This window comes from Phalacrocorax aristotelis, chromosome 2 (assembly GCF_949628215.1).
Source record: "Phalacrocorax aristotelis chromosome 2, bGulAri2.1, whole genome shotgun sequence".
In the NCBI taxonomy this organism is placed as follows: domain Eukaryota; kingdom Metazoa; phylum Chordata; class Aves; order Suliformes; family Phalacrocoracidae; genus Phalacrocorax; species Phalacrocorax aristotelis.
Genome location: NC_134277.1, coordinates 30,936,209 through 30,961,238, shown reverse-complemented (window position 1 = coordinate 30,961,238; position 25,030 = coordinate 30,936,209). Strand labels below are relative to the sequence as shown.

General features: G+C 38.7%; 1 protein-coding gene across 2 annotated transcripts in view; it reads right to left on the bottom strand.

Moving 5' to 3' along the window:
- Positions 1 to 8,686: 8,686 nt before the first annotated feature.
- The window catches only part of TMEM106B (transmembrane protein 106B), a 16,990-nt gene continuing 646 nt past the window's right edge, over positions 8,687 to 25,030 (bottom strand). The window contains exons 2-9 of one of the 2 annotated variants that reach the window (XM_075082926.1): positions 24,486 to 24,583; positions 22,151 to 22,372; positions 19,365 to 19,428; positions 17,907 to 18,066; positions 16,965 to 17,105; positions 16,831 to 16,880; positions 15,289 to 15,342; positions 8,687 to 14,541 (exon numbers count right to left, since the gene is read on the bottom strand). In XM_075082926.1, the coding sequence (XP_074939027.1) occupies positions 14,403 to 14,541; positions 15,289 to 15,342; positions 16,831 to 16,880; positions 16,965 to 17,105; positions 17,907 to 18,066; positions 19,365 to 19,428; positions 22,151 to 22,370 (828 nt within the window). In that variant the 5' untranslated portion in view covers positions 22,371 to 22,372; positions 24,486 to 24,583 and the 3' untranslated portion in view covers positions 8,687 to 14,402. The remainder of the gene's footprint in view (positions 14,542 to 15,288; positions 15,343 to 16,830; positions 16,881 to 16,964; positions 17,106 to 17,906; positions 18,067 to 19,364; positions 19,429 to 22,150; positions 22,373 to 24,485; positions 24,584 to 25,030) is intronic. The other variant, XM_075082925.1, reaches the window with a different exon arrangement.

Genomic DNA, 25,030 nt, shown 5'->3' with positions numbered 1-25,030 from the left:
TACTTGAAATTCTGCTAAAATTATCTTAATTACATTTTACTTCTTGCTGCATTTGAATGACTGCTTTTCTTACGCATGGCACATTTAATACCTTCAAATTTTAATATCTTCAATTTTTCAAAATGACTTAAAATTATTTGTTTTATACTTCTAATTTAATGATTAAGTTGACAAAGGAAAACACCAAGGTATTTGTAGCAGGCAAAAAAGAAAAAAACCCATGATTCATCTTTCTATGGAAAAAATAAGGAGAAAAAAAAAAAGAGAAAAAAAACCTGAAAAGATGAGTTGAGAATTAGATGAGTCCTTTTGCTAAACAATGCTGTAAAGTTGATTTTTACATCTACTTTACAATTCCTCCCTCAGACACCTACGTGATGATAGCAGCTACACGGGAGCTCATTTTACTTTTGAGGTTTTTTTTTAAAGTCGTTTCATTGGCAGTGATTCTTAGCACAGATAGCACAGCTTCCTATCACCACCTGCCAAATGGAGAGGCAGAGAATTTAAATCTGTTAAATAAGAAGTAATATTCTTGCTGAAGAATAAAGCACAGAAGCCAGAAGTTGGATCAGACATGCATTCATTCAACTTTAAAATGAATGGTTTAATTTCCAAAAGTACTACACAGATGCAAATCTCATTAGCTTTCCAGGGGATATTTAAAAACTGGTCCCCTTTATCAATATACCAAATATAGAGTCAGCATTTCAGTGTATAATACTAGTAGAAGTAACACATCTGTTCTTCCTTCCTGATAGTTTCTATTGGGATAGTGGATACTGTTTATTTTTATACACACACGTATATTTTTCTGTGTGTACATATATGTTATTAATATATATATAATTGTATATCTGAAGTATGCATGTATATACAAATATATATGTATATTATTTGTATCTATATTAGTTATATATGTATAGATATTATTCGTTTTTAACAACTGATATTTTGTTTTCCAAAAGGGTTCACCAAAGCACTTATTACCCAATGTATCACATCAACTCTGAGGGAGTTAGTTTGCCATTTGAGAGGTTTATGTTTATAAAAACTTAACATTTCATTAACATTGCATGTACTTATATGTTCAGATCCTTAATGAATTATGACTGTTCTTTGCTAGTTAGGCAAGAACTCAGTATTTGTAATTTTTTAAATATGTGTTTTTCCCCAGAGATACTCGATGTTATTCAGTGAAAGTGCTCGCTGATCTCAAGTTAAAGTTGTAGCACTCCATGACCAGTGGTGATGAGCAGAAATAAAGATCTTCTGTGACCTCTATACTGTCATCAATTTTAAAGTCAGCTCTAAATTCCCCTGATGACATCACTATTTAGCATTCATGCAATCTGAACAGATGTTTTTCAGAGCAGAATTTGTTTACTTCATCTAAAGAATAGTCACAGAGATAAATGAGAAGTATTTTTACTATCAAAGGACAGAACCCAAATGATTCCTTTTTGAACAGTATTATGCTAATAATAGATTTTATTACCATGAGTTTTCAGCATAGTATTCACAGGCTTAAAGGGGAGACTGTGAATGCAATGGATCGGTAGCTCACATGGGAAAACGCGGGCACGTGCGCAGGCGCATACGTGCACACACAGGCTGAATCACCAATCATCTCATTTACCTCCATAATAAAGTAATTGCTCTTCTTGACACTTCAGATGAGATTTGGGTCAGATTCTGTACAGCCCCAGCTTATGTCTCCCGGCAGTTACTTGCACACCTCTGTGCTTTGCACACCTTCCGCTATCAATCAGCCATCCTAATGGAGAGAGCACTGCCGCTGCAAGGCAACAGCACTCTCCGCAGTGTGCTCTCCTGCAGGAACCCTGACCCCAGGAACCTGGGTACATTCATTTGTACGTCTCTTCGGTAATTAGTTCAAATGATCAAGCTTGGGAAACAAAACCAACAAAAAGCTGCTGCACTGCTGCACTATAGCAATTCATCAGAGGTCATGGCCACAGTGTCTAGCAGTATGACCACATACAGCCTCACAACAGCAGCTGCGAACCTAGATCCTGAATTTCCTGAAGACAATATCACAAAGAAACTCCGGATTGCTGGAAATAGTTAATTGCACATGCTTGGACTGTAGGTATTGAACAATTATCCTGTAGTAGTAATGCATGAGATTCCACCCACTTATGGTTCAGTATCACACTAGTAGTAGCATGCAAAGGCTGCCCACACAACTTTCCCAAAATAAAATAGATAAGTTGTATCCAGGCATATATTTAGTGAAGCCCATCATGAGTGCATTACATTGTCAGATCAAGGCTATACCGATTACCCTGTAAGATAATACTGCTAACAGTATCTATTATTCAAATAGCTCAGGAGACTAAGAAAAGAAAAAAAATACTAAGCAAAACACCATCCTCATCAACCTAAAATCCCAGACTGGTTTGTCTGTTGCATGGTCACTGCGAAAACATCCTGCAATGTCAGGCATGTTCTCCAGTGCCTTACAGATATAAAAACTGTGGAGGAGCATGGCTGTGAAACACTAACAAATCTGCTCACTGCATTTGTTGTTACATTAAACATTTGTACCCTCCCAATGAACTGTCCCTCCCCCAGCTATTAAGAAATAACTCAGACACCCCAGGCGATTCTTATTAACCAGGTATTAATTTACTATAAAGTTAAGCATCTACAGAAAATAGATGCCACTCCAGATACACTGGCACACGTGACTCTCAAATATATTCTTGTTTATAGCACGGGAAAAATGCTTTTCGAAATCTGATTTGCAGTGACGATTAACATACATATCTTGAAAATATTATATCCTGATCAGTCTGTCTCTAGTAAAGGAGTAAGAATATCCACATTTCCAAAATAAGTAAGGCAGTGTGCTCCTTAAAGGTCGCAATTTGAGAGCCTGGGAATGAATTCAGGAATTTTTTTGTTTTGAATGCTTGGTCCAAGCCATTAAGCAATACATCTGATTTTAAATAAATTACTAGATATAAACTTCAAGTCTACTGTATTAGTGTGCTAAAAAATACACAGGGAGGCATGTCTGAAAAATAAAATTTTCCCAAGCATGTGTTAGAGACTAAACTTAGGATAGGTTTCTCAATGTATTATTAACAACTTGTTATCTAAGGATGATCATATAGTAAAACTCAAAAGTCTGAAGAGGTACCTTCCGTATTTCAGAATACTTCTGTATCTATTTAAAGCCATCTCTGTGAGCCTCGCCAGCAGGCGGGGGGCAGGCAAGATCTTGGGAGGGGGTACAGCCAGGACAGCTGACCCAAACTGTCGGAAGGGCTATTCCGTACCATACGACGTCTGCTCAGCAGTAAAAGCTACAAGAAAGGAGGAGGAGGGGGCAGCATTCATTATTACATCATTTGTATTCTGGAGCAACCATTACAGGTACTGAAGCCCTACTTCCCGGGAAGTGGCTGGACATAGCCCGCTGATAGGAAGTAGAGAATAAATCGGGTTTTTTTTTCCTTTGCTTCCATGTGTGGCCTTTGGTTTTCCTTTATTAAACTGCCTTTATCTTAACCCATGAGGTTTTTTTTTTCCATCTTATTTTCTCCCTCCCATCCGCTGAGGAGGGGAGTGATAGAGCAGCTTGGTGGGCACCTGGTGTCCAGCCCACCACACAAGGCCACTCTCTGCCATCTTTGAAAGACTCTGAAGATCTGGAGTGGTCCAAAACAACTGGAGAAAGGCAAATGCTGCCCTCACCTTCAGAAAAGGCCAAAAGGCAAATCTGGGAGCTACATACCAGCTTCACTGAGAAAATCAGAGCAAGTCTTCATGGAAGACACTGCGGGGAAGGAGGAGGAAGGGGTGGATTGGAAGCATTTCAAGCAGATTTATGAAGGGAATATCATGACCACCATGACTGGATTTGGGGATGAAGGGATAGCAGAAGTAGTAATTTATCTCCATTTTAGCATGACTTTCAAGGCCATTTTCCACAATATTCTTGTATCCAGGCAAGGACGTTTTGTTCTGGATAGGTGGACAGATAAATAAGTTTAAAAACTAGCTGGAGGGTTGGGCTCAGGGGGTAGTGGTTACTGGGCAGTACTCTCACTGGGGGCAGGGGTCTGTCCTAGAACCTCTCCAGGTTAACTACCGTACCAGTGGCCTTGAGGAGGTGACAGACTGCGCACTCATCAAGTTTGCAGATAACACCAAACCGGGGGGAACTAGCTGATACACTCAAGGGGGAGGCCAACATTCAGAGTGACCTGGGCAGGCTGGACGGGTGGGCCACAAGGACCTGATGAAACTTGACAAGGAGAAATGCAAAGCTCTGCACTTGTGAAGGAATAACCCCTGCAACGAGACAGCCTGAGCACTGCAGGGGCTGGGGGGCAGCTCTGCTGAAAGGGGCCTGGGGTGCTGGCAGTGAGCTGAGCATGCATAAGCCAACAGCATACCCTGACAGCCAACTTAGCTGCAGCGTTTTTCTAGTCTTCTGAAAAAGCTTATCATCAGGACAACTGACTCACTGCTGGTATACCATAGGCATAGAGCAAACACACTAGGAGAACTGGGCAATAATGGAGTTAAAAAAAAAAAAATCCCAACACTTCAGCTTGAACGTCGAAGCAGACTGTGGTTACCAGACCTTCACAAGAAGAGCGAGAAAACAAACTGGAAATCTGAAAAACAGATTTTGGGTTTGGTAAGCCTTATGTAGCTACACAGACACAAACAGGGGTTGCTCAAGGTCTTTCACCAAAATTAAACATCTTGGCATCAACACTGTATTCTCACTGCTAATCAGTTAATACATACTCAGGTCTCTTACATTTTAAAATAATTTTGAAGTATCCTCATTCTGGTTTGGAAAGTCATATACTGGATTTATTAGATTAAAACTCCATTTCATCTGAACAGTTCAAATGGGACAGCCCTGCTCTTTTCTGGAAGGTTATTTTTGCTTCTGGTTGCATTTAAATGCTGGGGTGGGGTTGGCGGTGAAGGGCTGGGAAGCAGAAACACGCTTTTACCTCGCTTCCCTTTCTCAGGAAGCACTCTTCAACTCCTCAAGCATCACCTGAACTACACCCACCCAGCTCAGGCAGCTGCTGCCACCAGCCCATGCCGCAGGCTCCTGGCACCACCTATTGAGGGAAGGCAGCATTGCGCACCGGCCTCAGAGGATTAATTTTCCATTAAAAAAAAAAAATTAAACAGCACCAGAATAAAAACTAGGGTACCTGAGACTGCACTGTAATTAGCAATCAGTTAAATCTACAGATAAATTAGCAATAATAGTGGTGGTTTGGGTTTTTTTTGGTTTTGGAGGCTGATGTCTTAGGGGCTGTGGGGGGTTCTTTCCGTTTTTTAAATAAAGGACCCTGCACACTTCTTCCCCTGGGTTTAGCTGGTCTCATCAAGGTTACTTAGTAACCTTGAGTTGTATTCAGCATTTCTACATCTCTTTTGAGACGGAAATTGAATCCTTCCCAAGCTTGAGAAGCTTTCAGTTTAAATAGGATTTTTCAAGTATTAGCATATCAAACAGTGGAGTTGTCAGCATGCAACATAAGATTAGCACATTTTATTTTTCCTAAGTCTCAGCTTCCTTCTGTCCCACTGTTTTGCATTTTTAGTGAGAACAAACGAAAGGCAAGCTGGTAGCCATCTGCAGGAGCAAGGCACCGGGTATGTCTACACAACAGCTTAATTTGCTTCCCAAAATCAAAGAGTGGCTTAAATCTGCTGGGCCCCTCCACGAACGCTGCTGGCCCTTCTGAAGTCTACGAGGCACTTCAGTCCTGACCCGGCAAGAATATCTACCAATACCAAGCAGCTGGATCCTGGCACGCCACACAGGGTGGCAGAGATCTCAAAGTAGTGAGGATCATCTCCTGGTTGTAAACCATTCAGAAGGAAGTCAGGCATCTCAGGTCACATAGCACATTAAAAGCAGCACAGAAATAGCAACCGTGCCCCATCTCTGGGCCAGGATTGGCAGCAAGCAAAACCAGTTGTAGATCATACAAGTTTTAGAATCTATATTTTGCAACAATATTTTGGACTTCTAAGGCTTATTTTAACATTTCTTGTCATATATTTAATGAAAACTTCCACACTGACACAGAATTTGTGAAATAGTTGCACTGATTGTGTCAGTGTGTTTAAACACACTGAATGTAGAATTTGGCCACAAGTTTATGGTGGTTGAGTTCAATCACTTAAATAGATCCCCATGCAGACAGGTGCTGTCGTTCCCAAAACCTAAGCTATTTAAGATATATATTTTCTTAAATGTTAAGTCTATGTATCCCAGTATTATATAAGCCTCCAAAACTCATGAAAAACAGTCAGTATGTCTTCACCTGTTGTTTTTCTAGATATTAAATTCTATCAAGGTAACCCTTATATCACTCCCATGACCAGTACTGGAACAACAGTCTTGTGGCATGATTGTCAGAAGAAAAGTCAGACAAAGGCAAATTACGTTTATTTCTCAACCTCAACTATATCGCTAGGGCTGCTAGAAGTACTACTTACTAAAGACCCCTCAGGAATGATATACATCATTACTTTTCAGATATCTGTTAACTGTAGTCAGCAAAACGTTACATTACAGTGACGCTGAAGCTCCTTAATCAAGTTCTAGTTTTACTGTGTTAGGTGATTCACTGGCTCGTGAAAAAGCAGCTCCATTATGGAGCAGTGTCAGCTCCGTAGTGCCCCTGACAGCTCATTAAACTGTGTGGCACCTGCTACCCATACGCAGGAAACACCAGTGAACGAGTGAGGCATCTCAGCTATCAGGTTTAAGAGGCAGGGATTCCTAGACAAGAAAAAATAAGGAAAATAAATCAGAACAGAAACATAGACGGATCTTTACCTCATCTGACATCAAGAGACTTCCAGCAAAATTAAATGTGTGATTTGGTATTCCTTAAGTTGCCAGATCGACATCATCTTCATGCTGGAAGGCAATTAGTGTCATTCATCACTAGTGTACCCAAAGTCCTCTCAGGTGAACGTATTAGCACAAAAACATGTCCCAGGCATGTGTTCAGTTACACAGTTATATAGAAAGGTACATGAAATTTTGAGAAGGAAAGCAACCTACAGCCAGCCAGGGGGAGACTTCCAAAATCTTTCAGAAGCTTCTGTCATTGTGTCTTTTTCAGGTCTTTGAAACTAGGCCATTTCAAGGTGTCAGATCTTTCAATTGTTAGATCTCAAAAACATCTACTTCAGGTGTTCTGGAAAAACAATTCTTAGGTCTTTAAGTTTGTCCAAAATAAAATTTCTTTACCTATTCCCATCTGCCAGTGTATTCCCTTTTAATCCTCTTCACACTCTCCAGACAAACAAGGTGGTGTTTGAAATTTCCCTGGTAGAAATTCACCTTTGTACTCCCCCACCGGCTCTGGATGGGGAGAGAAGTTACAAAAAAAAAAAAAAAGGAACCCAAATCATGTAGTTTCAAGTATTTGGATCAAATAACACTGTTCACTGCTAAAGACATACTCTTGCCTACCTGTCCCCAGACAGGCAGTACAAGAGAGAAGCAGTTTTTCATGTCTCTTCAAGCTCTTATTTACACACTGCAAAATACTGCTTAAAGGTTTTGTTCTCCAATTTATAGTGTTCAATAAAGGGCTTGGCCAAATAGGAAAGTTTGGACAAAGATTATGACAACTCTGGGCAGGAAAAAGGAGTATATATAAAAGAAAATAGGAAGCATAACTAATTATTTTCCCATCTACACTTAGTTTAAAATAAAGCCTTTTTAGAGAACCAAAAGCTGAAACAAAACAGCCAAAAACACCCCTACGCACCAAGATCCCCATTAGTTACCCACACCAGAAAACCAATGTAGCAGTCATGAACACACAACAGATTTCTCCAGAAGGAACCTTAAAAAAAGCTCCAACCCACTAAAGTGTTCCAAAACATGTGTAAGACTACTAGTAAAATCTGAACATTATCAATGTTTTGAATGTTTCAAAGCCATGTTCTTCGCTGCCCAGCTTTTAAAGATAAAAGCTTTTAGGCAATAACAATTCCTTAAAATAACTTTGCAAATAGCTGTACTGGTCTGGCTGGGATGGAGTTAGCTTTCTTGACAGCACCCCATGTTGTTCTGTGTTTTGGGTTTGTGACTAAAACAGCGTTGGTAACACACCCGTGTTTCAGCCAACGCTGAGCAGTGCTCATGCAGCAGGGAAGCTTCCTCTTTCATTGCCGCCTCCTCTTTTTACCCTTCCCCCCCGCAACCCTGCAGTGACGAGGCTGGGGGTGGTCAAGAAGGTGGGAGGGCACACAGCCAAGACAGATGCCCCCAGCCCACCAAATGGATATTCCATATGGGATCATGCTCGGCAGCAAAAGCTCAGGGAAGGGAGGAGGAAGGAGGGACATTCAGGGTTATGGTGTTTGTCTTCCTGTTGTAAACACCTGCCTGCTGACAGGAAATAAATTGCTTATTTCACTTTGATTGTGCAAACAGCTTTCCTTCCCCTGTTAAACTCTCTTTATCCTGACCCATGAGTTTTCTTGCTTTTGTCCTGATTCTCTCCACCATCCCACCAGGGGGAAGAGCATATGAGAAACTGGGTGGGAGCTCACCTGACGGCTGCGGTCAACCCACCACAACAGCCTACCTTTTTCACTCAGTTACTTTAGTAGTCCAGTCAGACAACAGCAATTCACTCACATATGGTGCTTCGCTTCCAGATACTCCAGTTTATTACAGACTTAACACAATAAAACATAGTATCAAAAAAAAAAAGTAGATTGCAAAGTTTTCACATCACAGAATGCCAATAATTATAAAAATTGAAATCATACCATTGAAAATACATGAAAGCTTGTGGGAAAAAATATGGGGAGATAGAGGTAAAACTTGTGGGAGATACGGAAAGAGAGAAAATTAAGTCAGTTTTTTTAAAAAAAAGATACATGACCCAAACTTTTTTTAATAGAAAATTTAATATCATCCTTTGAGACAAACAATCCTGCCTAGAAACACGTTTTCATAATACAGTTAACTCAATTTTGAATCTCTAAACAAGATCCCTTGTCCCAGTTAACTGACATTAAGATAACTTCTGTGTCTTACAAGTCATTCCCAAATACCCCTTGCCTTCTAGAGTGTTGATCATGCTTAAGTTGTTAGATTGCTACACAGTTACAAGAACAAGTTTACAATTCTTAAGTTACAAAAATAGTCATCACTCAGTAGAATTTCTATACATATCTGTTATTATATGCACACTCTGTACAGTGGATGTTAACAGTGGTTAAGTTTACTTCCTTAAACAAAAAGAACTAAATCACTGACAGATCCAAAATATTCAGGTGCCGTAACATACTTACAGTCTGGCACTAAATATCCCTGTCCATGCAGAGCAAAATCAGCCCGAGCACCCAAGAGACACACATCCAGGTTGCAAGACCCTTATGATGGTTGGCAGAAGAGGACAGCACAAGGATCAATATGTTACTGCCACCGAACAGCCTCACACTACACTGTCGGGCCTGATGCTAACTCTAATTGTACAGATCCCTTGCAGAGCACCTTTCCTGTCCAACAGGCCTGCCTACAGGCAGAAAAGCAGGTTTACATGGCAAAAGCTGTAGGGCAGCAGAACAAACTACCCCAGACTACTCCTCTGGTAACGACCAGAATTCCCCAGCTAAAGGTAAAACAGGAAGGTGACTTCTCAAGTTGACAAACACTGGATGTTTTTACCATACCCAAATAATTTTTTTTCAACATGTTTCGGTTGGGTTTTGGCTTGGGTTTTATTCCTCCCCCCTTCAAAGCCATAAAAAAAAAAACCTAGATTTTTTGGCATGATCAGGGCCAACACAAACAAATGTTTTCCTAGTTGCAGCAGTCCATTATTGAAGCACACTGGCTGCACTTAATTACTTATCCTTCCTTTCAGAAGGAACAGTAAGCCTGGAAGCATCGCTAGGGTTGTGGCATTTTATTAGACAGGTAAGTAAAAAATTTTGTTCTTAGAGGTATTACTGCTAGTCTTACTTATCTCTTAACTCTCAAAGTCCAGACCAGCTGATGTTAAACTTCATGTAGCTGCCCATCTCTGAAAAAGAGTCACCCATGTCAGAAGATGCTTCCTGGGAACAGACAGATGTCCCACTACAGATTTGGGGGGTGGGATGAAAACCAAAAATGACAACTAACCCCCATCACCACCATAAAAAAAAAAAAAAAAAGGAAGCCTTAAATGCTGAATAAGAAATAACACGATTTTTCTTTTAACATTTTCTGAATCTAGAAATCTCTCTCACACTACTCCAAGCACCATCCCTTCCACCACGAGGGCACAACACTTCGGATGGGTGAAGACCTTAACAGTTCAATCCGAGCACTTAAGAGATTCACTGCTTAAATGGTTAGCTTTATACACCACGCACTAAAAAGCCCAGTCATGTTTACAATGTACTACTATGAAAAAAATGTGTTCACTTGCAGAACTTCAAGGACAATTTGGAGCAAAGTCAACTATGGCACGTACTTCAGTCTGCAAAACACAAACGCCACAATGTTAACATCAAGGTCATGCTCACATCAGAAGTGCGTTAAGAGCTTCAAAGCTATACCACGCAGGGAAAAGATAGTTATGCTTGTCTTCACAAAAGATTAAGAATTAAGCAACTATCTCCTAAATATCAAGATAAGTAAACAAATTATGAATGAGCCTCTGCAGATTTTCCCCACACCAGGAATTAAAGAGAAAGTGCCAGGTAACTATGTCTTTTAGTAAGAGCGTTTCCCTTCAAATCTCTCCAGATGGGTATGTGATGGTTAGATCTTTGAGTTTGTTTGGTGGCTTTATTCATTCACTTATTTTTAAACCATCATATACAAAACGTAAAATAATTTCGTTCTCTAGGTCAAAATGGCCAAATAACCAATATTTACTCATTTAAATGTTCCATATTAATTTACCTTAAGTTATAATTTTGAGGTTTTATAGTTATTCTATGCAGAATACATTAAGTCTTGTTCCTCAATTGTGCCATTACAGTGCAACATCTGGACCACTGTTTTCAGAGATAACTAACAGAGCTTCCATTTTAAAGTGCAACAGGTTTTGGTACAGGAATTGCTACAAAGAATTCAAGTGAAAAGAACTATATTAGAAATAAATCCTTTGAAACACAACACTACAATGCCAGTATATATGTATTTGGTAGTATTTGAAGATTACTGGGAAGTTACAAGTGAAATATGAATCACTTCTGAAGAAATCATTCAGAAGCCACCTTACACACAGGAAAACCAGAAAAAGAAAGATGATTCTTCAAGGTGACCTTCTGGAGAGAATTTGTACTTATTGATTTACAGTGAACTGAAAGGCTTGCCTTTTTGATTTTTAAAATCAAGATAAAAAAATAAATGTTAAATAATTACAGGTCTGTCACCTGGATCTATTCTGATAGCTTGTTTACAAGGTTATACAAGTTAATACTGACTTCCCTTGCTCCCTTAGCATGTTTCCAAGCTCAGCCACAGAAATCAAGTCTAAGGTCAGTATTTAAACAGATGTCTTAACTAATAATTTTAGTGTAACTTTAACACAACTTTTCAGATAAGCAGGTAAGTTCAAAATCTTGCCTTGTTTGGTTAGTGGTATGCTGACAGTTTTGCAAGGACATACTAGCACAGGTGGAACCGTAAGCTTTCGATTCTCTAACTGACTTAATTTGAGAATTCATCAACAGGATCTTTATTTCAACTTTTATTTTTTAAAGTGAGAACTCTTAGTCATTCAGTAAGTCTACAGCCATTACATATCCCAGATGATAAGACATTTAAACTAAGAGTTGTATCTTTCCCCTTCTGCCACATACATGGAAAGAACAGTTCTATTCATAATTCTTTATTTTAAATTAGCCAATACCAAGCACTTCGTGCAACGTAAGGTCCACAGATTTAAGTAAATAGTTTGCTCAGCACATCTGCCAAACTTTCAAAGGTCAGTTTGAGTCTCAACACTGCATAAACAGTGTAACCTCCCCTCACCACGGTTATTCAAGCAGCATTTGTTACTGTCACTAAATAAATTTATCATTGTGCAATCCCTATTATGTTAGATTACCTTTTATCCTTTGAAGAAAAATTTGTTTTAAATTGATACAAATACCTACCCAGAGCTGTTTTTTTTTTTTTTTTTTTTTTAATTAGGTAGGAAAAGAATTTAAAAAAATCTCCACCCCAACCCCCCACCCCACAAAAAACCCCACCAACCTCCCCAAAAAAACCTTGTATCACTTGCTGGCTGACTTCAGATCTGATACTGTTTAAATCAAAACTCTCTCCCTACCCTCCAATATAAACAAATCATTCTACAACAGGTAACAGTAGTGTTTACCTCTCTGCTTCTGACCAGCTCCCCACTATCCTAGTATTTAGTTATTACCTATATACTTTCAGACCATTAGAGAAGCTTCTGTATGCATTTTACAAGTCACAGGACTGAACCTCATCTATACTCTAGGAGATCAGAATCAATTGTGAACTAGTTTCCCTTACAATTGTAACTGCTAATAAAGAATGTTTACTTTTAAGTGCCCAGATGCAGGAATAATTTTCTTGTAACTACAATAAGTCGTCAGAATTGACTATTCCAGTTCCAGAAGTTCCCCAAAGCCAAAAGCTGACATCTTCATCTTATCAACAGTTATATGAAACTGACAGTTTAGGTTCCAAAACTTTCCGTAGACATTCAGAGTAAGTGCTCATAGCGTTCAGAGAAAGTTTTTTTTTTTTGTATGGTTACTTAATTTCTTTTAAATCTGTCTTAATTCATTGATATTCTGCCCACACCCCCCAATTAGGTCTACTTAAGAAAGGCCAATAAGGAGTAATACAGACATGTACCTTCACTGAAGTACTGAAGCATAAGAGATTGTTAGTTGCAAGAAGTTACTCAGCAGCCTTTTTCCATAGTGTTTATTGCTAATTCATTTTATATAGCTTATTTCCAGGAGATGGGCAGCATAAAAACCGCAACATCTATTTTAAAAAAATAGAGTAACTCATTACAATGCAACAGTCTCAATAATATCTTCTTACAGCTGTACCTTACCTAATTCAGAAATAAAACAATCCTGCTCTAGTTAATTAAAAAGTTTTGTACCTAACCCTTAGAACAGTCAGCCTTCATAAGTCAAGCAACTTTGGACCCAAAATTACAATCACCATGTTTGATAACCCCAGAAATTCTCACTGTGCAAACTATCCTACTGAAATTATTTAATAGCTTTGTTATGAGTCAGTCTCATGATTACATGAGCATTTAGCCTTACAGAAAGAATTGCTTTATTGTCCCCTACCTAACTTTGATGTAATCTGTGAGTGCTCTGGAGATTCAGGTAACTGCTGCCTTACTTACTGAGCCTGCGCACTGGATATACACACCCCAACATATTAACACTTACAAGTAGCTTAGATACACAGTATACTAAAACAATAATAATGACGAAAATTTACACCAAGCTGCCCAAACCCATGCTCAAACAGTTTCCCACCTAGTTCCAACTGTACCATCTTGATTTTAATGGCTGTACTCAAAAGTTTTCTAAAAAACAAAGTAGAATGACACCATCAAAGTCTTTACCTGTTCATTTTCAGCAGTCTTGAATTCTTCCTTTGTCAGTAATGATTCTGGGGGTTGGTTTTTGTTTTAAATCCAACTTTAAATCTAACAACATACATTTTCCTTATAACATCCCAGAGGCAGCAGGAGGGAATATGAATGAAAAGATGCCAGATTCTAGAAGTTGCACACTTACGTACAGTGTCATCCAAGGGAGCTTTCCTGGCTTTCACAGACTGCGTGTCCCCTCTAACCACGTATAGCAAATGAAAAGTAGAATCCCAAAATAAAGAACTATCACCACCGGTTTACTAATAGAATTTTCACACCCAGGCACCTCAAAGTAATCTTGTTACTTAAGTAGTATTACTGCCAGTTTCAGTAGTTAAATATCAAGAACTAAAGCATAAACTTAAAGTTTATGAGTGTCAATTTTTCTAAAATGCTCACATTTCACCTAAACACAGACATACACACAGTTACTCTAAGCTGATGTACCACACTGTAAGGAAAGGTTCCAGTTCAGTTCAAGAATCTGATATTCCCCCTCTTCCTCCCACCACACGACTTGACAGAAGTGCTTACGGTAATAGAAAGCAAACAGAAGGGGAAAACACAACATTTAACAAGTGCACCTATATACATTTTGCACCTTTTCCCTCCTTGCATCTAAAGTGAACAGGTCACCAGGTTCGCTCTGCTTTACATGCACATACTCTCCCCTTCGCGTAGTACCAGTCCTATTCAAAGGATTTCTGCCAGCATCAACAGCAGTCATTCCAGGCTAACCAAGCGGTGCTTTTATTGTGGAGGCTGAAGTACATTTAAATATTCTGACTGGCCCAGCTGGTAGGTTGTGTTTCCTCCACAGTCCACGTACTGGTATCTCTCCTGGGATATTTGCTCAGAGTGGCCAAAGTAAGAGGTTGTCACCGTCACTCTTAAAAAGACAAAACAGAAGATATATTTGTTTTGTAAGGGACTCGAGCTCCCTATTCCAAAGATCAGTGTTTCTACATTACTAGGGTTTTTTAAAAAAAGTTTTGTAACCAAATATGTAATATTATTAAGACATTTTAAGTAAAGTTAAAGCAATACTAGTTTACCACTACAGATTTTCTCCATGAAAGACATTTGCTTTCCTGAGCACAGACTTTTTTTCCTAAAAATGGTGGTAAAACTGAGGTTTCCTAGTTAATACCTTGCTTTGCAAGGAGAAAAAGCAAATGATGATTAGAGAAGCTACAGCCACAGTCTACATCTCTTCCTCCTGCCCCTCACCCAAGAAAAACCCCACCATGCTGCTGTTTATGCAGTCACAAAAATCAGACCCTGGCAGAGTACCAGGAGCCTGTAACCACTTTAAGATCACGATGATCTCAGCAATTTTTGACCAGTGGCTGATACACAAGCTCATTTCAAAGTATTTCAGACCTTTGTAGCTCCATGGCTACAGCCCAAGTGCAGAGCAGATACACTAATAATAGTTCCACCTATTTGAGTGACCAGAACCTGTCAAAAGGCAGTTCAGTTTCTAGAACGATGAAGCTACTACACTAGAAAGCAAGCTGATTTCTTTTATCTATGATGCACAGACTGCAGGATTAAGTATTCCTGAGTAATATTTCAATGAGAAATACATGGCTTTTGAAGTTGTTCCCAACAAACAGAAAGTTTCCGTACTTACTGCATCATCACTACTATGTTATGCACTTTGATAGATGCTAAAGTACAAAAGTCACTGCAAAAAAGAAAAGCAATTGTTAGATTTGCATCAAGCTTTTATACCAATTATCTAAAAAGCAAGAATTGTGGCTTCAACTGGAAAGTCTGCTATCTGTGTATATAGAGACTATAGAATTGCTAGCCATGGCAACCAAAATACTTCTTCAAAAACACTGCCTGTGACTCTATACTCACCTAGGTCTACTTATATATAGTCTTGGTTTCACATGAACTATATTCACATGTGCTTGTTTACACGTAATGTTTGCTAACAAGCGTCCTGTGACACAGTGGTAACTCCATCTTTCAGAAGCTAACCAAAATTAACCTGAACAATTACATTAAAGCATGTTAATACCACTACCTCACTGATGAAGACTTTTCTTGTGAAGGAATATAGACATAATTTGCCATTTCACTTCACGTTATCAAATTTATATACAGAGAGGGAAATGTGAATTTGTGTTTGTTAATTTTTAAAAAATGTAAAAAGCCAGGTCAATGTTATACCAACTTCAGCACCTTTTCATGTAAAAGCAGCAATTCCTATCAAAAAACAGTCCTGAGGGCTTTCTGTTCTTGCTCAAACAAACAAAACAAAAAAAAAATCAAGAACCTAGGAAAGTCACACTTTTTTTTTTTTTGCACTCATTCACTTCTGTATTACGCAGAGTGTCCTTTAACCAATCTGCACAGATTTTGTTATTGTCAGAGTTACTGTTTTCTTGCAAGATACCTTTTCAGACTTATATTTTCTGATGTGCACCTACATACCAGTTATACAGAACACTATGGAAGCATATACTTTTTTTCCCCCCTCCTTAAATCAGTTGCTCTTGGTCACACATTTATCAGCTCTGGAATGAAAGGCACGCGATCAGTGCAACACGACTGCATGGCAGCCACCCACAATATTTGCATGCCACTGCCATTCTTTTCTCAAGCACCAACAAGCATGAGATGAAGTATTCAACAGTGAATGAACACAGGTGATTCAAATATACGAAAATACAAATAAAACAGTTCAGTATTAAAAAACATTTTATATTGGTATCTATAGTGATGACAAAGATCTTGATTTTTTTCCTGCTAGGCTTAAAACAGGATTTAGTTAGTCCATAACGGCAGATATTCTCAGCTATTGTTGTTTTCTAATCCAAAATATAGACAACCTGTAACATAATAGAAAGCCAGCTTGTATCCAACAACACATACTGGCTGACAAGCAGAGAGGTACAATGCTAAAATACTGGTTTTTTAGGTCCAGATTATCTAGAAATAAATCTGTTTAAAAAAAACAACCCAAAACATACAAACCAACCAAAAACAAACAGAAAACCGCCGAATGCACCACACAGCACCAAACTGTAGCAAGGCAACTACATCGAAGGTGAACTCCACCTTGCTGTATCAGCCTGTACAGGAACCAAGATCCTCAATTGACACAGATGTCTATAGTTATTTTAATAAGACCCATGTGATATGTAGAGGTGAGTACACTTACAACATGTAGCTCATTTCATCTTGTATAACTGTGGGCACCATGTAGTCAATCTATAAAAAAAGCAATGAAAAAATTAAATAGATTTATATACAAAGATTAACACGCATTCAACTTCGAAAGCCTATCTTACTTACCTGTTTCATATCCAGAGGACCAATGTTGGTGATGTTGTTTAGCCGTGCTTTGCCAATAACTGTTTTTGAAAACTGAACTTGGGCTGTGATATTTGCCACTTCAACAGAATAATAGTTGTTGTTCGTTATATTTAGTGTGTTCTGAAAAACAAAACAAAACACTAACAGCTATCCACTCTGTGTATCTTGATGAGCACACATTTTTAAATTTGTATCTGAGACAGTAATACCTGAAATTATGCAAGTATACTTTCCTGGCTTCTAGGATTAGTGGGGGGAAAGGGGATAAGGGACCATCACTTAACCCCTTTCTCAGGCTTTTTTGGTGAATATATTGAGCAGCACAAATGTCTGCACAACTTCCCCCCACTGCAAATACTGACCATTTCTTCCCATCCTCAGTTATTCCTTCCAGGAAAGTTAGCTATCACAGGATCCTTTTCTCCCAAGGTTGCTTTGTTTATTTCAAATGAGGAACTCTATCAAAAGTCTTTAGGCAACCTTGTACTGACTGCGTTACCAAGAAGTCAAGCAGCATGTAGAAAGACAAATTTTAAGGTGGATAAGAGATCTTTTTTCCTCAAAACCAATTTTGACAGATGCATAATACCAGGACAGCATTTAATAACATTTCCCGCCCCCCCCATATATTTCACTCATATTCCAAAAATAAAGCAGAGAACTCCAAAGTCACTGTTCCCATGAAAATACAAGTCCCGGTGGTAGCTTGCAGCTATGCCTCTATTAGCCATAGCTACAGGAACCAGCCACAGCAGGTCCAGTTACATTTTTCAAACTAGTCATTGTATCTGCTTGTATTTCCTAAGGCACTAACTAAGCTTACCAGCTAGATCACAATTTCTGTGCATATTAAAATGTCACAGTAGTATCTCCTGTTGTGTTATCTCCATTACAAACAGCCAACGAGACAGCTACGCTTACCGTAATATTTAGATATATTATGCGCCTACTCTGTTCGTAAGTGACATACACTGACTTCACACCAATGTATTCAACGTCGATTGAGCGAGGAAACAAGAAGAATACAGCCAGCCCAGAAAGCAGTAAACATACAATTACAGAAGCAGTCACGTAGAGCTTTCTAGAGGAAAAAAGAGCACATTTCAGAGTCAAGATCCATTAAACAACAGTAGCATGTTATTTTCTTTTAAGTGATAAGGAGCATGACTAGTCAATACAACTATTTCAGTCTATTTTGAGCTTCCATTAAGCTTCCAAAGGGGGCAAAAAAAATAAAAAAGCTATGCTCCACTTCATATCTACATCTCAGAGATGTAACTCTGGTATGTACATCAAAAATCAAGTTTCAAAATGTGGTTATCCCAATATTTGTAACTTAAAGAGGAAAATGTCTCTACGAAGAGGTAAATATTTATATGCTTTGAAGCATAAGCACTTCCTCTTTAAATTTATTTATAGAAGAACTCCTGTCATTCCACAGGACTCTTGTGCAACACACCCAGAAAGAAGAATAAAGGTCTTCTACGCCTTACATAGCGTTCTTTGTCATAAAAGACTTTCAGGGAAAGTTTTAGACTCCTGCTACGGAAGAGTAAATCACAATTAACCTAATACAAAAGTGGTGTCTGTGTATGATAATAAAAAAATTACACAAACAAGAGGCTCTACTGCAGCTCCAAATTTCTCCAAATTAGAAAACTAAAGTAATACGTTTCAAATTTGTACTACTGTTACATCAGATATATTATCCAGGATAGTACTATGTGAAGTGTTGTATTTTTTTTCCCCAGCACTCATTTCTGCTTACTACAGAAACATCCAAACATTAAGAAAAAAAACAAACAAAACAAACACAACAACCCCAACCCAAACTGTCAGAAGCAGCACCCCTGAGCACTGTGATTAAACCTTTAAGTAGATCCTAGAAAAGAAAAAATTCTGTATCAGAATTATGAATTTGTTAATTTTGATAGCTGCTCAGAGCTTTACAAATTAATTTCTAGGCGACTTATTTTGTAGGAGTGGCCCAAAGAAGTTATCACTGTACTCAGACTTTAACACTGAAGATGGATCTGCTTGGATCAATTAAGATGTTACAGGGATTGATAAATACTTGCATAATTACTGTAGACATTCAGATAAATATCTACATGAAAAGATCTATCAGTATTACTTAGCTTCGTAAGACATACTGTTTATTAACGTTTATTTAACATTTATTAACACCTGTTAATAAATAACTCCAAGAGTTAGAGGTTAAGGTTGATATTACTCATGAACAGGGTTCTTTCAATACTGAATGCAAGACAACAGTCCAGTGATTTTTGCTTGATTTTTCTTGACACTATCTCCTTTAAATTGCTGAATTTTAACTAGAAGAATTAACTGTAGATCCACATATGGCAACTATTAACTTACGTTCTTCTTGGCCTCAGTCTCTGATCACTGTATGGAATTAATGCTACCAGCTGATTTTCCTGCCCTGGAAACAAATACACGTTTTCAGAATTTAGAGAAACAAAGAATAAGTATTGTTGCAGTTGCTTCAAACAAAGAGTGCCTGTTATAAGTGTTTATTCTTTGGTGCCATTACAACATTTAAATTCCAGGTAGGCCCAAGTAGAACATTCCTGTAGCTTACTCCTCTTTCTGAAATAGATCATGGCTTACACAACACAGAGGAGAAAACACCAAGCCCACAAAGACCAGAACAGCAACAAGTTCTGCCTCTCTGCATACATGCACTGGCTCCATTTCCTCGAGAGAAACACAGGTACGTAACAGCTTCCAGCTCTCTATGCCATGCCCTACAAAGTCATAGGAAAAAACATTCAGAAGCTGGGGCATTAAGAACTGATCCAGAAGGCATTCTACATGTACTCTTCTGAAAAACAGAAGTCAGTTTTGTTTAAAAACAAATACATGTATGAATTTGGGTGGCTTTGGCCAACACAAGTTATACATACACTGCATTCTGTAAATCACTGCTATATACAACCATTTCTCATGGGACTGAGCTGCAGCACCCTGGAAGCCAAAAAAAAAGTATCTACTGGAATTTCTCCAAACAACACATTACTTCACTAGACCGCATTTTTAAAAGGGGAGTATCTGAACAGTAGAAATAAAACACATAAGTACAGATGAGCTGTTGAAAATACATGGACTACATCTGCCTTTACAGCTTTTGCTATTTGCTGTACAATAAAATGGAACTGAGATCCATCTGACTGGGAACAGAAAGGCCTCAAGAACAAGTCAGATTTGCGTTTTTTAAGCCAAATGCAGAATTTGACCAGCGTTTTCACTTAGCTTATCAACCACTTTGAAGTTATTCCATGCTGAATCACTAAGCTGAGCAAAGCATGCTAACTAAGCAGGTAGTGGTAACATCAACCTTCTAAAAAACCTCTACCAACTTAAAGATTTTCATCTTGACTTCAATGAAGCATCTTCAACCTTTGAACAAAACAGCACGGTCCAACTTTCATACTTTATCACACTGAAAAGTTAAAGCTGTCCAAGGAACAAAACACCATTTCATGTGTTTATTATACAGTTTAGCCGTATCACATGTTAGTCTTCCCTACTAGTCATGCAGTCATTCTGTGAACACATAATTTTTCCCCTCTCCCTCAAAAAACCCCAAACATTTTTTTTTTTCCTGAAGTACTGAGGAATAATTAAAAAGACAGCTCTATTTTTTTTCTAAAAACTCATGTAAAGTTATAGCTTTAATCACATTATTTCATTAGAACGTATGGACAACATGTATTCCTGTATTTTTAATAGTTACTGCAAAATGTTTAATAAATTAACTCACATTTTTCTCTGTATTACATCCAAGAACCCTATAGTCAAAGAAAAGCTTTTGAACATAGGAATCCCACTATTACTCAAGATAGCACTAGCTAAAATGGAGTAAAACTTGCCATTGATATTATCAAGTATTTCAAGTTAGCAAGCTAACAGAACAAACTTCCTTCTCTATATTCTTTTTGTTAAGATAAGTTGTAGTTCCATAGCTTTTCCACATTTCAAATTTGCTCAGTTCAGAGGTACCTGAAGAATACATTGTAGTACAAAGTTTAACATCTAAACCACAAATATCTTACGATATTTGCATCCATTTAAATATCCTGTGCCCCCTGCCACTTATTCGCAGGCGAGACAGAAGTATTTGTGAACTACACCAGAACCTAATCTGTCTGAAGCACATGTACAAGGACAATATGGCAGATATCAGTTAATTTTACTGACCTGCTGGTCAAAATCAGTTGTGAGAGCTTTTATACCTAATAGTCTATTTTGGATAACAGTGCTGGCAAAAGCAAAGCGGTACCAAACATGAACCTTCTCATCGGTTCCTCCCCAGGAAGATATCACAGCTGAAGCAGAAGGCTGTGCCATGGCACAGTGCACTTGCCACTCTCTCCTTCTGCCCAGTTTCAGATATCCTGCATTCTCCTTTCAATGGTCTGTTTATGAGTAGCTATTCAGGTGGCTTATCATATAGGAGAGAAGTGTAATAAAGCAGAATGTTTTATTAGAAAAAAGGAAAAAGCGAAGAATGAGGGCAGCAAGCAAACAAAACTGTTAGGCATGAAGATTAACGCTGTGCAGCCTATTCCGTCCTGAGGCTGCCAGAGATCCCATAGATTTTCAACTCCCAGCTGGAGTCCTCTACCTAGCAGGGACAGATGGGACAAAGGGAGGGTAAAGGAAAACGAGGGGCACTGACAGCAGTGAGGGCAAGAAAATTCACTATAAATTATCAGGCAAAAGGTGTTGTAGCACAGGCCTACTTTTCACTCTCTGCATTTGCAGCTGTTTTTGCAAAGGTATCTTTTGATTCAAATAGTTTAAACTACGTAGTTAAAAAAAAAGAGGCAATAAAATGTCAGAAAAATAAAGGTTTGCAAATTCAGCTTGCAAGAGCTAGGGTTATGTGTGAATTTAAAGCTGAGAAGCAAGCAACACTGGCATTGTACAGACAAGAGAAAACCCAACAGGCAACAGCCAAAGCTGACTCAATGCATTTTGTTCATCCAATGTAATCATAATGAAATGCTTCATGCTACGAAGTAAAAAAAAAAAAAAGAAAAATCTTCATCTTGGCTAGGAGAGCATTTTGTTATAGATTATTATAGTTACAACTGCACATGGTTATGAGGTAAATTTATAAGTTAAAAAAGAAAGCTTACCTCGTGGAATTCGTCCTGTTCCCTGGCAAGTCGGGCAGGTGACACTGTCTCTTCCTGTAAATTCCACATAGGGAAACTGTGATACATCTCCACATCTGCCATCTTCATTGTGCGATTCTGAATGAACTAACCCGTTCCTCATATTATCAGACACTGTGCCTCCATCATAGCCATCTTCCTTGCACGTGTGCATAGGCAGGTGAGAAAGTGATTTTCCCATGTCTAAAATAAAAGTCAGAAGAAAGTTTTCAGGGAGAACAATTCAAAGATGGCTTGCATTTAGTCCTCCACATCAGGTAACTGTTAGTCCACCGTCCTGGAGTCAGTCCCAAACTGTAAGGACCTGAACTAACTGGGAGCTTTGTTCAGATCCTCCAGTACACACAGGTTAAAGGGGAATCAATGAAAGGCTTTTAAGTTAGAACAGTAGGATTGCTGGCAAAAGGCTATAACAGCCTAGCAGTGCTTTTCAAAGGACTGTTATTTTACAGACTTCCACTCACACATCAGTCTTTGGATTAAAAAAAAAAATTCAAGACTGGGCTCTAGAGAGCAAGTCTGCAGTTCTCAGTGGGTTCTACACACACTACAGACCCAATTCTATGAAGCTTTTCAGGTTGGACTTGCTTTGAGAACATGGCATCAGCTACTAGTTTCTGAGCTAGAACTATAAATCCCCAGGTGTTTAAATTGATGACTCCTTTTCACCCAAAAGAGGACTGATGCACAGGAAAATCAGGGAAAACAAAATGGGAGTTACTTTAACATAGCTGCTGCCAATATGTAGCATTTATAAAGACTTGTTTTTTAGAAAAGTATTATTCACAAAAGCACTTTTGCTACGAGTGCTAATTTTAAAATTTTCTCATTGCTGTAGCTTTTCAGACACAAGACTGAAGTGACCTTGAAACACAGAACACTTGAAACTAAAGGCTGTGACGAAGCGATGCAAGTGGAAACCTTCCTAGTTCTCAACAGGTGTAAAACAAAAAGTGAAAAAACCAAATCTGTACAGCAGTGGCAATCAGTTGTCCAGCTTATCCCTGTACCACATTTTAGTTAGGTAACATACAGAGATGCCAGCCACTCAATTCACCAGTGTTCTGGGGAACTGGATGATTTAAAAAGAGTATGCAAAACTTGAGTTTTTCCACTGTAAGGGGTAGCTGCTAGTAATATGCTGGTTCACTGAGAAAGAGAGCCCTAAGAGGAAGATTAAGAGAGCAAACCAAGTCAGAATATTTTAAACCAACCACTCAAGACAGAACAGAAAGATCTCAAAGACGGTGATGGTAGCACAAGCACAACATTAATTCATTATATTACCACAAAGGATAGATGAACGTAGGAGGGGAAAAGTAACTCAACCAATGCCAACAAGTCCCAGTTACTGTTTCAGCAAATATGCAGCATTATTTAACTCATTTAAGTCATTAAACCCTTATAAGAAGGAAAACTATTTATCCTTATGCTGCTGCACTTTTTAAACATTCTAAGTTTGGGAGCCATTCAATAATAGAAATTGTTAAATTGTAAACTAAAAATATTGAGCTATTGAAAAAAACTTTCTGAATAAGCTGTTGACAATGTTGATGATTATTCCACGTGGGGTTTTTGCTTACTATTCTCCTTGTAGCTGACCTACAGCCTTTAAGCTACGGAACTTCAGCCTTGCAGCTTAGGCAATAGCTGTTACAGCTATAGGTCTGAAGGCTTAGGGATAAGTCCCTGGTGCTGTTGTGCTACAACTGTATTTGACTTACCTGCTCTACTGATGGTAGGCTCAGGCTACATCTACATCAACAACTAAATACAGAACAAGCAGCAGGTCCGTAGAAATAAACAGTTATTGAGGATCCAACATCCACACTATACATGTTTTTGTGTGTCTACTTCATATTAGCTCTTTTCCAGACTGACAACACCCACCCACAACTGAAGTGCATCTCCTAGTTTTAGCTTCTTCCAAAAGGAAGAAAGTTCATGCACTCCCAGATCACACTGTCACTGGGAACTAATTTCAAGAGCACTCAATTTGAATTTAGAATACTAATGCAGGTGTATCCTCCATGCCAACTGCATCTGAGCTTCAATAATTAGCATTAATAGCTTTCTACTACCAGAGGCTTGAAACATGTCTCAGCTCACAAATGAGAAAACAGACAGCCACCTTCAAGGGAAATGTGTTCCTCCAGCATGCTTTCCCCCTCAACCAAGCACCGAGCCTTATTACAGCTAACCAAAGCTCAAGGACACTTTGTTCTTTTATCCAGCACTTATATGCCAAACAGTAGTAGTTCAGCCTCTATGCTGTCACCAAAGTCATGAACCCTACCTCCTTCTCAGCTGTGCTTTGACCCAGCCTCTCCCTTGTAACTGATACAGACACTCCAGTCTCCTTGGACTTGTCTGGAGTTTCCTTGTATTCACAGTCTGTTAGAAAGAGTTTGGTAAATTAAAAAATGTTGTGATAAGCAGCTTTTGTTTACGACTGTGCCCTTCAGCTTGCTCTGGCAGTGCAGCATGATAAGACACAAACCCAAACAAGATCCCAGGCATGCAGAACCACCTCATCCCAAGTTGCATGCAAGACCCGGGGAAAAACTTTTTTGTTTATAAACTCAGTGAAACTTTATAGACTTCAACCAGATTGTTATACTTCTCCAAAGAGCTGGGGTGGCATTCTTGCCCCTTATATGCAAATACATCGACTTGAAGTTACAAGCCTACTTATTTTTCAGAACACCAAAATATTTTAAACGCAACCATCTTCTGCCCTATCGGCTGCGGCTTGCTCACGAACATCGCAAGCTCCTGCAAAACACAGAAAGCTGAGAGATAAGATGACTTGGCAGTCACCAACTCGCTCGGCGGGGGCAG